Here is a 16,401-nt window from a genome sequence, read left to right as displayed (position 1 = left end):
TCAGTCTTTTGTCAAATAGTCTTAATTGATTAATCTGTTACATTCTATGCTATTACTTTCTGCTTTTGTTATCAGTTCTTTATTTTTTCTTTAGACTATTTAAGAAGTTGCTCGAGTTGAATGCCAAATCATGTATGCTCATTAGTTTCTATTTTTAAAAAATCCATCAAAGTTAATACATTTTCCTTAGCTTTGGCAAAGCCCCAAAATTGCTACACTGGGCTCTATTTTTGTTTATTTGTTCATTTCTAAATATAGTAGTCTAAAATTTTATTCTGGAAAACATTTCCATGTAAGTGGTTCTTTTGGTGTTAATATGTAAAGGTTTTGTATTGTGACTTATGACTTCTACTTTAAGGGATTTGAGATTTTCATCATTAAACCTCCTCATAAGGTAGATACTTATATCCTTGTGCTTATTTAATGCCATGTCATGATATACTGTATTTGGTGAGAATTCTAGGTATAAAATATACAGCAATTTTAAAAAAGGTGAACAGTGAAAAAGTCATGTAGACGCCAAATGATTTATTCCTAAACTCTGAATAACTTGAAACTATCTGATGAACAGAGACAATTTAATTACAGCATTAAACACTTTGAAAATGGGCTTCTAAATGCCAAGAGTACACTACCCAAAACACAAATTACTCTACAAGTACCACTTCATTAACAGTAAATGTGGAAAAAAATTGGTGGTGTAGGTTTGCTTAGTTTTCTTTTCATAGTATTTTTACAAAATGTGGCTTCCAACAGGAAAGAAATAGTTGGCTAATGGGCTTATTACTCTCAACAGAATACAGTGAGAAGTAATTAGGTGGGAACAAAATTAGAGAGATCCATCTTTACACAATAGAATTACGAAATGAATATATCTTGGGAAAATGATGATCTCTACATTATATTCCTGCTCAGCACAGATATCTGCTCTCTACTTTCTAAAGCATTCTTTAAAGCCACCAGTAAGGTTTTACAGTTTTCTTACTACAAAGTCTATACATTTCCTGTTAAGCTGATTGCTATGTGTTTCATATTTTTATTGACAGTTAATGAATTCATACTTCCAACTGGTCATTACTAGTATATTGGAATTGCACTTACTGTTTAACTCCTAAAGTTGTATACTTTTTTCTTTTTAATACAGCTTGCTTTAACTATGGGTACAAAGTACCATAAAGAAGTATAGGACAATTTATGACACAGGTATCTATAGTCCTTTATTGGCTCAAAGACTTTACTTTTCTAATCAGCAACACTAATATATCCAAACAGCACAGACAAACACTATTACATAACTGGTGTAACACTTGTCCAAAGAAAGATTTTTATTTTTAGTTTTTGAGTATTTATGTGCACTTTATTCAGATGCCAGCAATCTGAGAAGATGGCAGGTTAGGTACCCTAAAACCATCTTAACCATATCATCTCAAGCTAACCTTTTGATTAATTGTGCTATTACAGTTGTCCTGATTTTCCCCCTTTGCCCCTCTCCACCCAGCACCCTGTACTCCCCTCAGGCAATCCCCCCATCATTGTTCAAATCCATGGGTCGTGTGTGTAAATAAGTTCTTTGAGTACTAAGTTTCCTACACTATACTTTACATCCCCATGGCTGTTCTGTTACTACCTATTTTTACTTCAAAGGAATATTTTTTAAAAGCTTAATTATTTCCTGTTGTTTAGGTTCATTTCAGTAACACCTTAACTACAGAGTAATATATTGAAATTCAATATTTTATCTATTAACATTTATATGACTTATGGTTTATATTAATGCATAATCTCAGGCAATTAAAAAACTCAAATCTGTATCAACACAAGGTTATAAAATGTATTGAAAAGAAAAAAGATGTTCTTCCTAATGAAAAATTAACATAATTAAATACAAAGTACTAACCCCCAAATAATTTACTTAAATAATGGATAACCATTTGGGTTGATTTTAAAATACTGTATTTATCAAGTACACTATGTGTGAAGAAACTAAAGTTTTTAGTATGGCAGAGAACTACCAAAGTCAAACTGCATGAATTTACCTAACCTTCATTGTTCATGATCTGTCTTAAGGAAAATAAACACAAAAAAACAGATGAAAATTATTTCAACATTTCCATTCATTACTGGAACCAATAGGATCTCTAGAAATTTTGTCTTTAATTTTGCCTTTCCTTAACATTTTTTACTGTTTAAGGAAAGAACAGGAATACACGAAGAGAAGAATCAACCCAAGGCCAATGAAATTATATTACCAGTTAATAGTTAAAATTGAATATAACACATCATACTTAATGGTAAAAGACTGCAAGCTTCTACCCAAGGATCAGTAACAAAATAAGGATAAGGCTGTTTGCTTCTGCCACTTTTATTAACCATTATAGTGGAGGTTTTAGCCAGGACGATTAGGCAAGAAAAATAATTAAAACGCATCCTGACTAAAAGGGAAGAGTTAAAATTATCTCAACTTGCAAATGACATGATCTTACATTGAAAACGGAAAGAAATCCACACTAAAAAACTATTAGAGGTAATAAATGAGTTCAGTAAGATCAAAGGATTGATAGATACCAAAAAATCTGATATACTGACATACACAAGCATGAAAAATCGATACATAAAATTAAGAAAACAATCCCATTTATATTAGTGTTAAAAGAGGAAAATGAAAACAGGAATAATTTGACAAAAGTATTAAGAGTTGTACAATGAAAATAGCAAAACATTATTGAAGAAAATGAAAGCTTCATTACAAATGAATAGAAAGAATTTTGTGTCAATGGATTACAAGACACAATATTGATAAAATGGCAATATTGCTCCCTAATTTACCTACAGATTCCATTCAATCACCATCAAAACCCCAGGTGTCTTTTTTGTGTGTGCAGAAACTGATAAGCTGATCCTCAAATTCATATGGAAATGCAAAGAACCCAAAATAGACAAAACAAACTTTAAAAGTTATGGGACTTACACTCCCTGATTTCACAATTTATTACAAAGGTACTGTAATCCAGACTGTTGGTATAAGAATATACATACAGATGAATAGAAAATAATTAGAAGTTCAGAAATAAACCCATATATTAGCGATGAACTGATTTTCTACAAGGGTGTCAAGACCATTCAATAAAAAAAGAATAGTTTTTCCAATAAAAGGTGATGAAACAATTGGATACCTGCATGCAAAAGAATCAAGTTGGACTTTTACTTTCCACCGTATATAAAATTAACTGAAAATGGATCAAAGGCTTAAGAGTGAGAGCTAAAACTATAAAACTCTTAGAAAAAAACATAAGTTTAGAAAAAAACACAAGTCCTTGTGACCTGGGATAAGGCAATAGTTTCTTATATATGACATTAAAAGCATACGTGAAAATGTGTGTGTGTGTGTGTATGAATGAATGATTTTTATGCTTCAAAGGAGATTATCAAATATAAAAAGATAATCCACAGAACAGGAGAAAATTTGTGCAATCAAATATACGATGGTAAATGACATATCTAGAATATAGACATAACTCATAAATTATTAACAAGATAGTAATTCAATTAAAAAATGGGCAATGGATCAGAATAGACATTTCTCCCAAGGAGATATACAAATAGCCAATAAGCACATGAAAAGATGCTCAACATTAGTCATTAAGTACATGCAAATCAAAGCTACAGTGAAGTATCACTTCATACAAACTATGCTGGCTATAATAAACAAAAGTCCAAAACATGTTGATGAAATAGTAAGACTGGTGAGAATGTGGAGAAACTAAAACCCTCATAATACTGACGGGGGAATGTAAATGGTGCAACTGCTATGAAAAAACAGGTGGTTCCTGAAAACCCTAAGTATATATGTATGTAGTAATTCCACTACTAGGAAATGAAAGCAGGGACTCAAAATCAACAGAAAGAATAACGAAAAAATTTGGTTTATACACATAATGGAATGTCATTTTGCCATAAAAGAAGCAAATGTTTATGCATGAACCTTGAAAATAGGCTAAGTGAAAGAAGGCAGACACAAAAGGGTACATACTGTATGATTCTATTTATACAAATGGCCCAGAAAAGAAAAATCCATAGGGACAGAAAGTAGATTAGTGGTTGTCAGGGGCTGAAGGAAGGGCAGACTGGGGAACAGCTGCTAATAGGTATAGTTTTTTTTTTAATAGGGCGATAAAATGTTCTGAAATAAGAAAGTGGTGGTGATGGCATAATATTGCGAATAACCTAGAAAACAATAAATCACACTTTAAAAAGGTAGGTTTTGTGGTATGTGAATATCTCAAAATTTTTAAGGTGAAAAGGTGAGCTATAAATAGAAATGCAAATTAAACCAGTGAGTTAATCTAGTTTAAACATGTTAACAAAAGATAAAAAAAGTTTATTACCACACTGTGCTGGTTGACAATATGGAGTAAAAAATATATACTTTTTGTTGAATTATAAATGGGCAAAACTCTATTAAGTGCAATTTGCCAATAATGATCAAGTCTAAAAATTTACACTCTTTGAGCAATCTATGTATATTAGTATGTTCTGATTATATACTTGTGTGTGTATATATATATATATATATATATACACACAACATATCTATACAAAAATTATCAGGGCATTGGTTTTACATGGTAAAAGGTTAGAAACAACACACTTATGCATGCATATGCAGAGAATGTTTGTAGACAGACATATGACACTACTAACACTTTGTGCTTTAGTCAAGGGAAACTGGAAGACTAGAAGCAGAAGTGGAAGAACCATTTACTATTCATTGGATAGCCTTTTGTATCTTTTGAATTTTGCACCATGTGCATATATCATCTGTTCAATTACTTCATTTGGGGAAGTGTAATGATTACAGAAAGGGCAAAAATGTGTTCTAAGGGAGCAGCTGTAATTTTTCTTATTTTTATTTATCAATACATAGTTGATTAGGGAGTTAATGAAGGAATAGTAAGTTTAAAAATGATTCTGGAATACATTTTAAATTTCAGAATTAAATTCCTATTTCCTAAAGTTTAAGATTGTTTTACCCAAAGAAAACACATGGCTTTTGCCTGCATAAAGCAAGAGCCACAGAGGATAGCTACTACCCTAACACCTCACAATGTGTTCTTGAAGTATGATCAAGTAGCACACTCTGACAAATCTTGCCTGAGGAATTAGAATTTATCTTATTGCTTTATATCCAGAAAAGAGTTAACATATCAGGCCTAAGGCTGCTATCTCTAGAAGGGTCTTAGCAGACATTAGAGAAACTGATTTTGGGCATGTTAACACCATTCCCTAAGTGAAAGGGTAATAATTTACTGTGGCTAGTTTATAAAGACAATGCATTTTAGGCTGAACACCAGCTTTCCCCTTTTGGGAGCCTGGAAATTTGGTATGTGCCTGACAAAGGGTGCCTAGCTGACCAACTGGCCATAAAAATCATTGCACTGAATCCATAATGAGTTCCCTGGGCAGAAAAACTCCACACAAGTTGCTGCATTTATTGCTAGGGAAAAGAGTGTTCTGTGTGACACCTCATCAGAGGAAGAAAGTATAAGAAAATCTAAATATGGATTCCTCTAGACATATAGTCATAATCTGACTGCAGATCCTGACTTACTACATAGTTGTAATAAATCTTATGCTGAGTCTTGTGAGTTCTAGAAAATCTCCCAAAGTGGGTAGTGAGTGCTCTTGGAGACCCCCAGCAAACCTTGCTGAGCAAGAAAAATATTTTTTGAATGCTATGTCACACAAACTAGAAATCATACAACTTTTACTCCATGTTCACTGCTTAGTATGCTTATATTGCTTTCAATTAGTTGATGTTTCCCCTAAAATGCATATGTATTTATTTTCTTTGTTGATACTACTGTTTTCTCTGTTAACCATTATATATTGACATTTTAGTTGAAAGGGTCTGAAAAATCAAAATATTTAATCACTGACTCTGTCCCTAAGCAAAACATAAGTCAACAAAGAGAACAAGTGAGGGAGAAAGAAATGTGAAGAAAATAGTGACAAACGCACAAAGAAAATTCAGCTTAAGTACTTTCTACATCAGTGTGAAAGGTAACACTGACTGGAAAGATTCTGGGAAAAGAAAGTGTACACTAGCATTTCTGTTTGTTTTTAAGTGTTATCTAAGATTTTCCAAAATCCCCAAATATTTGATACATCCATATTCACATACATACAAAAAATATAAAGCCAAATAAAATGTTTTGGAGTATAGCCTAAAATCAACTACAGTTAAAAAGTAAAGGGAAAGGATCATTACAGCTTATGAAATTATGTGCCATTTGATTTAAAAAATGCACAGGCACTACTTAAACACATCCAAAAACATTTCCTTTTGGAGTGAAAAATGTTAGATCAGATTTGGTTGTTCTGGCTATTTATCTATAAGGGAAAGAGGGCTTTTTAACAAAGTAAATTTAGAGAGAAACACCAACCAATTTAAATTTACATACTTTTAACTATTTTAATATGTAAATATATACATAAACCTGGGTATTAAAAATTAAGTTACCCAATTAGACTTCTAACATGACCCTTTGAACATATGGCATTGTGTTACTGACCACTGGTCTGAAATAGCCTTTGGCAAAAGTTAATAATTTTAATTTAAGAATGAAACCATAGAAAAATAACTAAATAAAATTAAAAAAAAGAAAAAAGCAGCAGAGAAACTGTAAAAAAAAAATGAAACCATAAATTTCTATTTCAACACTCGTTCTTTGTGTAAGTATTAGGAAAAGAAATGACAAAAAAGGATAGCATTGCTTTCACTTACTTTAACAGCTGCAGCTCAATGATAAAACATTTTAAGTACAATATATGAGAAAAATAATGCTGTGGTCTTTATATCTATATCAAAAAGTGAACAGGAAAAAGCAGAATTATTTAAATGTGGGGATGAAATGGAACTTACATAACTTGGCGTTTCCAAATTATCTGTGTTGACCAGTACTGGAGGAGGATTTGCCTTAAAAAAAAAAAAAAAGAATTGTAAATGTATTAGCTTAATAGGAAAATTGACATATTACATATTAATATTACACATATTGGAAGCATATGAAAGATGTGCTGTTTCCTAAACTGCAATTTTATATGAGCTTTGCATATGTTAAACAATGTATCCAGTTTTCAGCAACAAGTGGAAAGATTAATTTCTGCTAAAACAATTTTCTTAAGATGCACAAAGAAGTTCACCAGCCTTCTCAAAAATTCCAAATTTTCTTTAGTAACACAAACAACTCTTTCTGAAATACTTAGAAATCATTAGTTTTTCTGTTCCCAAGGATTCCATAAAGATTCCAGTCATGTTATTACCCTGAAAAAAAAAATCTCTCCCACATTGAATTGTGTTTGAACATGGAAAAAAAACCTTTTTTCAATTACAAACTTTTAGAAAACTGGAAAGACACTGTTAATGTAAAAGCCCCCAATTATTTTCAGCTGCAATTATTGCTTTCCAACTGTTATTCTAGATAACTCAAAGAATAGCAATGATTACAATAAAAAATAAAAATTAACTAACAAAAACAAACCCAAGCAAAAACCAACCAAACAAAAAAACCAAAACACATGCACATGCACACAAAAACAAAACCACACATCTAATTAAGTTTGGATTGAAAAAGCCTAGGTTTTCTGGTTGAGATGAAAAATAATTATTATGTAGGTGAAATAAAATTTAAAGAATAAAATACAATTAATGCCAAATGAAAAACATAGAACGTATCAGAAACATATTAGAAAACTGATGTAATTCACCTCAAAATTATCTTTCTTCTACATATTTGAAAGTACAGCGGTACCAAATCAAATGACATTTTCATAGAATAAAAAGATGACTCTTCTTTAAACAACTGGTAGCAGTATGTTTATAACTAATAGTTCTACTCCAATTAATAAAGAATTATGTATAAAAGCTGTATGAAATAAACATTATATACAACATAACCATTTTATTTAAGTATATGGGCTTTTCTAAAAAGTATATATTCAGAGTTCAAATGTTTTACATTATTTTCAGCAAGGTATGAGATATGGATGACCATATAATTAAATGCTTAAATACAACACAGTCATGGTTAAATAATTACACAGTATGCATTTGGGCTACATGAAGCAACAAGTTAAAAATAAGTAGGTAATACTTTACTAAGTATAAGCATGAGATTAACTTTTATGAGCAGTTCTGCCTTTAAACATAATAGTCCATCTTTGAATGATTCAGTGGAAACCAAATCCAATAAAGATACTACTTGTAAGATTGCTATTTAAGCAAAGCTAGTCTACTTACAGATATGAGATTTTATGAATATTTGAAAATATTCATTTCCCAATAACCTACTAAGATACATCAAATTGATAATATTTCACTTAATTAAAAAAATTAATGGTATAACTTCACCTTTGCTTCAGCAATTATGCAAAAACAGGACAATTAAGAAGAGGGCAAGCAAGAAAGAAGAAGGCTATTTAAAGTTACAAAATAAGTTATATTCTTTAAAAATATGGCAAGAAAGTTATTTGGTTGTCTCTTCCCATGTATTACCAACCTTACAGTTGGAAAAATTGGTTTTAATCAAAATCTAATTTATACCAAAAGTATTACAATGTTAGCTGCTCATGAGCACCAACTCACCACTGCAGAGAAGATCACTTTTGATTATACTAATATAAAGACTACCTATATTGAAATATATACAAAAAAATCACAGTGTTAAATTTACTTCAAAATAAAACCGATGAAAATTTAGAAGTGCGAGATGCAACAGTAGATCATATATAACAGAACACAATTTGATGAATGAATTGTAGTTGGGTGACAAGTATGTAAAAGAGGTCACTATACTATTCCCTCCACATTTGAGTATTTGAAGAAATTTTCATAATAAACCAGTAAAGCAAGAAAAACTAGAGTAAATCATGCACTCAGTTTGTAAGAGGTTAGTAATTAAGACGGTTGTTACTCAGAGTTGCTACTAAAATGTTAGCATTCACACCATAAAATTGATTTTGACTTAAAGTTTTGAATAAAGAATAACAGATTAATAAAAATAATTTGTAACTTTGACTTCAAGAACATAATTAGATGAGTCATATACGTATGTTTATTGTAGATATATCTTAGAATAAACATGAGTGAATGATCTCACCTTAAGAAAAAATACAGGCATAAAGCTTAAAATCGGAAAAAAACCCAAAATGTTTAACATTGAGGATTAAGCAAGAAAACCAATCAAAACTAACATCAGGATAAGAAAACCTAGTAATCTGAAAAAATGCATATCACAAAATATAGTCCAAAATAAGAGCCTATATAAATAAAGCTAAAGGAATGATTTGATTGCCTTGAGTTTAGCCATCTAAAACGATTAAAATATTTAAGACTATGTTCGTAGTAGAGAATTAAAACATGTCCGCCGAAATAAATTATGCCTTTACTAACTTGAGATTTTCTAAATTCCTGTTGTAAAATACAGAAATGGTATCTGACAAAGTAGTACTCCGTAGCTCTCTAATTTGGTAGATGTGGAAATACAAGTGAATGGGGTGGTACGATTTGAATGGGCTTGGAATTTAAGATCTACAACCCTGAAAGACATAATGCCATTGCACCAACATTCAAGGACAGGCAATTTCTGAAGGAAGAGATTCAGAAAAATTTGGCTATATGAAAGAATAAACTTTTAGAGAACTGAGCTAAAGAGTACTAAAATAAAAAACAGTAACAAATTCATAACTAGGACAGTGGGTAGCAAAACAGGTAGCATGGAATTATCAGCCTTGTTTAGGAAATCAAGCAATAACAACAAGACTTGAAAAAAATAAGTGAAAGTTATTTAATTTTTAAATTAATTTCTAGAGACCGAGAGGAAAAGAGGAGGAAGGGAGAAAGGAAGGAGGGAAGAAAAGAGGGAGGAGGAAGGGAGGAATGGAGGAGAATGAGAGAGAGAGAGAGAGAGACAGAGAGAAAAGGGAGAGAGAAGGAAAACATTTGTTGTTCCACTTATTTATGTATCCGGTGGTTGGCTGTTGTATGTCTCTTGGGATCAAACCCACAACCTTGGCATATTCGGAATGATGCTCTAACCAATTGGCTTACCTTGCCAGGGAGTGAAAGTTATTTCAAATTAAGAAGACCTTTCCCTGCAATTTGCTTCAAATTGATGATAGTTATCAAAAGACTGGGTTCTAGGTCTCTAAATCACTTGGCTGTTCAGTGACTTTGACTGTACGGGTAAATAAAAAATGTTACTGAAACTCATTTTCTCCATTTATAAAGGGACAACAACATATGCCTTTAAACAAAAGAAGTGTATGAGGGCCCAGTGAAGTAAAATAAAAGAAAATACATTATAAACCATAGTGGTTTCTGCCAATATATACCATTGTGTATGTTTAAACTCGGACAACGAAATCCTACAATTTACTTAAGAGATGTTGGGGCGTGTAGTAAAGAGGCAAAGATATTCCAGAAAGAGGAACAAATAAACCCCTAAAGAATTTTACCCAAGTATCAATAACAAGACCAAAACCCATAATTTTGCTCATTCCACTTTTACTATTCAATTTCAAAAGCCCTTAGAGGGATTGCTGCTATAACACATTGCAGCATCCTAACACAATTTAAATTTTACATTTTAATACACAGAGGAGACGACACAGTTAAAAGAATTCTATGACCCAGTTATTTTAAAAGGTCCATCTGGCCAAGATGGAGGCATAGGTAGATACATGTTGTCTCCTTGCACAATCAAAAGAAAGACAACAACAAATTTAAAATTAAAAAACAACCCCCCCCCCCCAAACCCAGAACTGCCAGAAAATCAAACTGTATCGAAGTCCCACAACTAAGAAGTTAAAGAAGAAACACTCATTCAGACTGACAGGAGGGGTGGAGATGGGCAGCTGGGGCGGAAAGAAAGCATAGCAAGGTGGTGGCTGGCAGAGCAGGAGGACTGGGTGAGCAAGGTGGCAGCTGGCAGAGCAGGAGGTCCCACATTTACCAGGAGGAACAACTGGGGAGGCAGACAGACCAAGCAATCCAGGGGTTCAGTGCGGGAAAATAAAGCCTCAAAAATTGTGACTATAAAAACCTGTGGGAACTGTGGAAGGTAGGAGAAGCTCTCAGCCTCATAGGAGAGTTCGTTGGAGACCCACAGGGTCCTAAAACGTACACAAGCCCACACACCCAGGAATCAGCACCAGAAGGATCCAATTTGCTTGTGGGAAGCAGGGCAAGTAACTGAAAATGGGTGGAGAGTGGAGCAAGCAGCATTGTTCTCTCTTGGACCCCTCCCACACATACAGCACCACAACTTGGCAAAGTGGGTTGCCCCGCCCAAGCAAATACCTAAGTCTCCACCCATTATAACATAACAGACACTCCGAGACAAAAAAAAAAAAAAGACCCAAATGAAAGAAAAGAATACAGGTCCAAAAATAGAACTAAGTGATGAAAAGATAGCCAACCTATCAGATGCAGAGTTCAAATCACTTATAATCAGGATGCTCACAAAAATGGTTGAATATGAGAGCAAAATAGAGGAAGAAGTGAAGGCTATGAAAAGTAAAATAAAGAAAAATATACAGGGAACCAACAGTGAAGGGAAGGAAACTGGGACTTGAAGCAACAATTTGGACCGGAAGGAAGAAGTAAACATTCAACCAGAACAGAATGAAGAAGCAAGAATTCAAAAAAAATGAGGAGAGCCTTAGGAACCTTTGGGACAACTTTAAATGTTCCAATATCTGAATAATAGGGATACCAGAAGAAGAGAAAAAGCAAGAAATTGAAAACTTATTTGAAAAACTAATGAAGCAGAACTTCCCCAATCTGGCAAAGGAAATAGGCTTTTAGGAAGTCCAGCAAGCTCACAGTCCCAAAGCAGTTGACCCAAGTAAACATACACCAAGGCACATCATAATTACATTACCTAAGATTAAAGAGGCATCTTATAAGCAGCAAGACAAAAGGAGATAGTTATCTACAAAGGAGTGCCCATAAGACTGTCAGCTGATTTCTCAAAAGAAACCTTGCAGGCAAGAAGGGGTTGGAAAGAAGTATTCCAAGTCATGAAAACCAAAGACCTACAACCGAGATTGCTCTATCCAGCAAAGCTTTCATTTAGAATGGAAGGGCAGATAAAGTGCTTCTCAGATAAGGTCAAGTTCAAGGAGTTCATCATCACCAAGCCCTTACTATATGAAATGTTAAAGGGACTTATCTAAGAAGAAGAAGATAAAAAAGATGAACAGTAAAATGACAACAAACTCACAGCTATTAACAACTGAACCTAAAAAACAAACAAGCAAACAAAAACAAAGCAAACAACTAGAAAAGGAACAGAATCACAGAGGTCACATGGAGAGACATTAGCTGGGAGGGGAAAGGGGAGAATGTGGGGGAAAAGTACAGGGAATAAGCATAAATGGTAGCTGCAAAATAGACAAGGGGAAGAAAAGTAGAAAATGGAGAAGCCAAAGAACTTATAAGTATAACCCAAGGACATGAACTAAGGGTGAAGAATGCTGGTGGGGGGGTGCAGGGTGGAGGGAATAAAGGGCAGAAGAAAATGGGACAACTGTAATAGCATAATCAACAAAATATACTTAAAAATTAAAAAAATAAAAACCTTTAAAAAAAGGCCAAAATAAGGAGTTTAGTAAAACGCGTTTATGTATATACTGCATGAAATGATCTGAAAATAATACAAAAATAAACAAACCCAAAGCAAAAAAAAACAAAACAAAAACAAAAATCACAAACAGAATATAGGCCCTGCAGTCCCATATTAGTGTATGGTTAAAAAAGGCTCATTAAGGTAAATCCAAAGTATGCTATTCTATTTAAGATTACCAGTAAAATGAAAATATATCAAGTCACGCTTTAGATTATACTAATGGTCAAATCATTTAAGACTCAACACTCAGATGTATTGTGAAACCTGAACAGTCAGAAGCATGAGATGCTCTGCAATGAATATATTTCTAATGTAACCACTCTTATGTGAGAATTATTTATTAACTTGTCTGTTGCAGAGATAGTAGGAAGGTTCCTAGAAGACAAGAAAAATGTTATATTCATCTCAGTATATACATGATTAGAACAATAACAAAAAACTGAAGAAAAACCAATCCTTTCATAGCACATATATGAGCATGAACAAAGACTTTGACAAACACAAAAACCCAGCAATAAGGCATTTTCAACAATACCTTCATTACATGATAACTCCTTACAACTGATGGAAACAGGTCTAAAGCATTTGGTTTTAGAGAATATTTATGCTGGGATGGATATAAGCCTGTGTATTTAATAATCAAGTTTCATAGAAATTACATGATTATATCTCCATGAGGGAGTACTAGCATGTTATTCACCTCCTATGTGCTAAGTTTCTACGGAAAAACTGAGGCTATGAGCAGCTGAGTAATTTCCCCATCATCACATAGCCACAAAAGGGTGAGGCCAGGAAAGGTGAAAAAGGCCAAGAAGTGGTAGGTTGCTTTATAAAATACACTCTTTCTTCAACTTCAAGCAGCTGTTGAATATATCTCTCTAACACTGTGTTGTTGTTACAGAGAAATAAGCATGATAATTTGTACTTTACAGGGTTTTCGTAAAATTTAAATGATGTGGTATCAATGTAAAATCATTCTGAAAAGTATAATATCTACAAATACTGAAAGACACGTATGAACTACTAGCTATCCTTCTAATTTGCCTGATCCTCAAACTCTTTTTGAAGTAGTCAAAGAGGTGTTACTCTCCTATTTTAGTAGACAAAGAGAGCATAAAAAGTAAAAAAAGCTTAAGTAACTTATTTGAGTCACAAAGGCAGAGCTAGACTCTGAATCTTGTGTCATTTCCTTCCATTTCTATTATATTGTGATGCAACTAAAATGCATAGTAAATCCTTAGAAAAAATTATATCCATTTAAAATGTTAAAATTGGTTTATATATTAAGTATAAACTTCAAAACTTATTTAGGGACAAACATTTTAATCAGGTGTACGAATTTTGTAATGTATATGTTATACTTGATTAATCAGGAAAACACTTATTGTGGAAAATAAGGCCTCTCACACAATACAACATAAATTATTAAATTCTATTACATGGAATTTTGTAGTATATTTAAAAACTAAAATGAACCTAGGTAGAATAAATACACTTCTCTTGTGTAGATATCCTCTTTTTATAAAAATTTTGTTCCTTGGTTTACTATCTCAAAGAAATATGAAATAATAATATGAATAGCCAAGATCACATACCAGCTACTACCCATGTATTGTTATTCTTTCAATTATTGTAAAACATCTCAAGTTAGTAGTACTATCATCTTCAGTGCCACAGATGAGCAAATAGAAGCTCAGAATGGTTAAATAAACTGCTCAGTTACACAGCCAGCAAGCAGGTAGTAGGGCTGGAATTCCAAACCAGTTCAAATTGACTCTAAGACCTTTATAACTACAAGGCTATGCAACGTCCCAACAGTTTCCAAGTGTAGTATGATGCTATGTTACGGACTCTTGGAGGAATAAATCACAGAACTCTGAGCAGGAAACAGGTTCGCTATTGAATATAGTAAGAACAGAAGCTACTACAAAATTTTAAAGGAGTCTAGAAAACTATTTTAACATAAACAGATGAAGTGACAAGAGTAAAATAAACTTTTAAATCTCATACCAAAAACATTGTATTACTAATCCTAGATACTTGGAAAGATGCTACCTTATTATAATAATCCTTTGGCTATTTATTTAGAATTATTAAAGTCTTAGTGCAGTACCTGTAACTTCCCCTAAAATCCTATCCTGTATGATGTTCATATTGATTTTCATTTTTTAGGAGAGGGGAATCACAGCTGAAACCCCACCTATTCCCTCTCATGGAACTTACTTGGAAACTGCATTTACACAGCAAACATTATTTTGACCTAGATTTTTGCTATAGATCAACAACTGTAAAACATATCTAAAGATACACTTATTTACACTTTGAGTAAGACTGAGATCTTTCACACCAAAGATTATATTACTATACTTAATAGTACTACCACTATTTGGACTTCGGATAATTCTGTTGGTAAGGCAGTTAGTGTGTTAATAAGCTTCCCTTGGAACTCTACTAAAGCTCTGAAAGTAAAAACGGCTGATAGTCTGTAACATTTGGCTATTATTTCATTTTATTCTTTGGGCTTTACATGTTAACTTTAAAAAAATCAACTTTATTTGAGAATAGTTTTAGATTTATAGAAATGCTGCAAAGATAGCAAAAAGAATTTATACTTTATTTATATATTGGCTATTGTTTTTAACCAATAAACATTAATTATGTTATCTAATTGAATGACAGAAAGATAAGTATTTCCAAAGAAGATAAATATATATATGAAACTAAATGCTACATAAAATAAAACATCCAGTACAAAAGTCAGGAAGATAATGACTTTTATTATCTTTAGAAAATAAATAAGACTTCCAAGAACAAAAATATTTTAAAACTGTTTCACATTTGTAAGTATAAAAATAATGATAACAAATCTAAGGAGGTGCAGTATTATAAAGTTTAGAATGTGTCCTATTTCATAGACAACCTAATAAAATGGCAAATATTGAAACCCACTTTATATTAAATCCCAAATATTTAATTCCCTAAAGATATGAATTGAAGCACGAAGTAAATTATCAAATCTAACAAAAAAAATTAAAACACTTTGAAAAAAACACAAATGAAACATTAAAAGCAAATTAAATTTTTATAAAGAAAAAAAACTAATAAAAACCTGTGGTATGGTGGGTAGGATGACAGTATTCTCAGCAGGGACTGGCAGGACAGGGATCACAGGGACAGTGGGAGGAGAGAGAGGTACAGCTTCTGTTGGCTAAAAATCATCAATGACAAAAAATCAGGAAAAACACCAAAGTAAAAAGGAAACACACAACAGAAAGTTCTGTCATAAAGATAAATAACAGTTTTCAGAAATAACTGAGTAATAGGTAAAATATTAATAAATTACCTCAATTTAAATGAGAAAATGGTCTCTAGAAATTATTTTAGAAATAATTATTTTTTAGTCCAAAATAATTAAACAAATGTTTTAATTACTCTGTAGTCAAAATGAGTGACCACTTTTTAGCTATTTAAATGAAAATAACTAAAAATAACTTATAATGAATGCTCCTCTTCTAGGAGACAAGTCACTACCTTCAGAGACAACAAAATATTTTTCTAGTATCCCAAATATATTTGACTACTCAACTCCTTGCATTTGAAGAATCAAAAATAATTACTCCATTAGCCTGTCAGGTAGGTAACTGGGACGCACAACTTCACAGAGAAAACATTCAAAGGACTTCAAAATTGAATCTGTATACTTTAAAGTAAT

At 32.4% G+C, this 16,401-nt stretch overlaps 1 protein-coding gene across 9 annotated transcripts in view; it reads right to left on the bottom strand.

Annotated features, from left to right (window-relative positions):
* Nucleotides 1-16,401, bottom strand: part of DLG1 (discs large MAGUK scaffold protein 1) — a 306,240-nt gene that overhangs the window by 167,147 nt on the left and 122,692 nt on the right. For 6 of the 9 annotated variants that reach the window (XM_037147387.2, XM_037147385.2, XM_037147389.2 and 3 more), the window contains 2 exons: nucleotides 15,799-15,897; nucleotides 6,923-6,976 (listed from right to left, as the gene is read on the bottom strand). In XM_037147387.2, the coding sequence (XP_037003282.1) occupies nucleotides 6,923-6,976; nucleotides 15,799-15,897 (153 nt within the window). The remainder of the gene's footprint in view (nucleotides 1-6,922; nucleotides 6,977-15,798; nucleotides 15,898-16,401) is intronic. The other 3 variants (XM_037147391.2, XM_037147392.2, XM_037147393.2) reach the window with 1 other exon arrangement.

The sequence above is a fragment of the Artibeus jamaicensis genome, unplaced genomic scaffold (genome assembly GCF_021234435.1).
Source record: "Artibeus jamaicensis isolate MK-2021 breed Jamaican fruit bat unplaced genomic scaffold, CSHL_Jam_final contig_793, whole genome shotgun sequence".
NCBI classification, from domain to species: Eukaryota; Metazoa; Chordata; class Mammalia; order Chiroptera; family Phyllostomidae; genus Artibeus; species Artibeus jamaicensis.
Note: the sequence above shows the minus strand (reverse complement) of the source record. Positions and strands in the feature narration are given on the sequence as shown.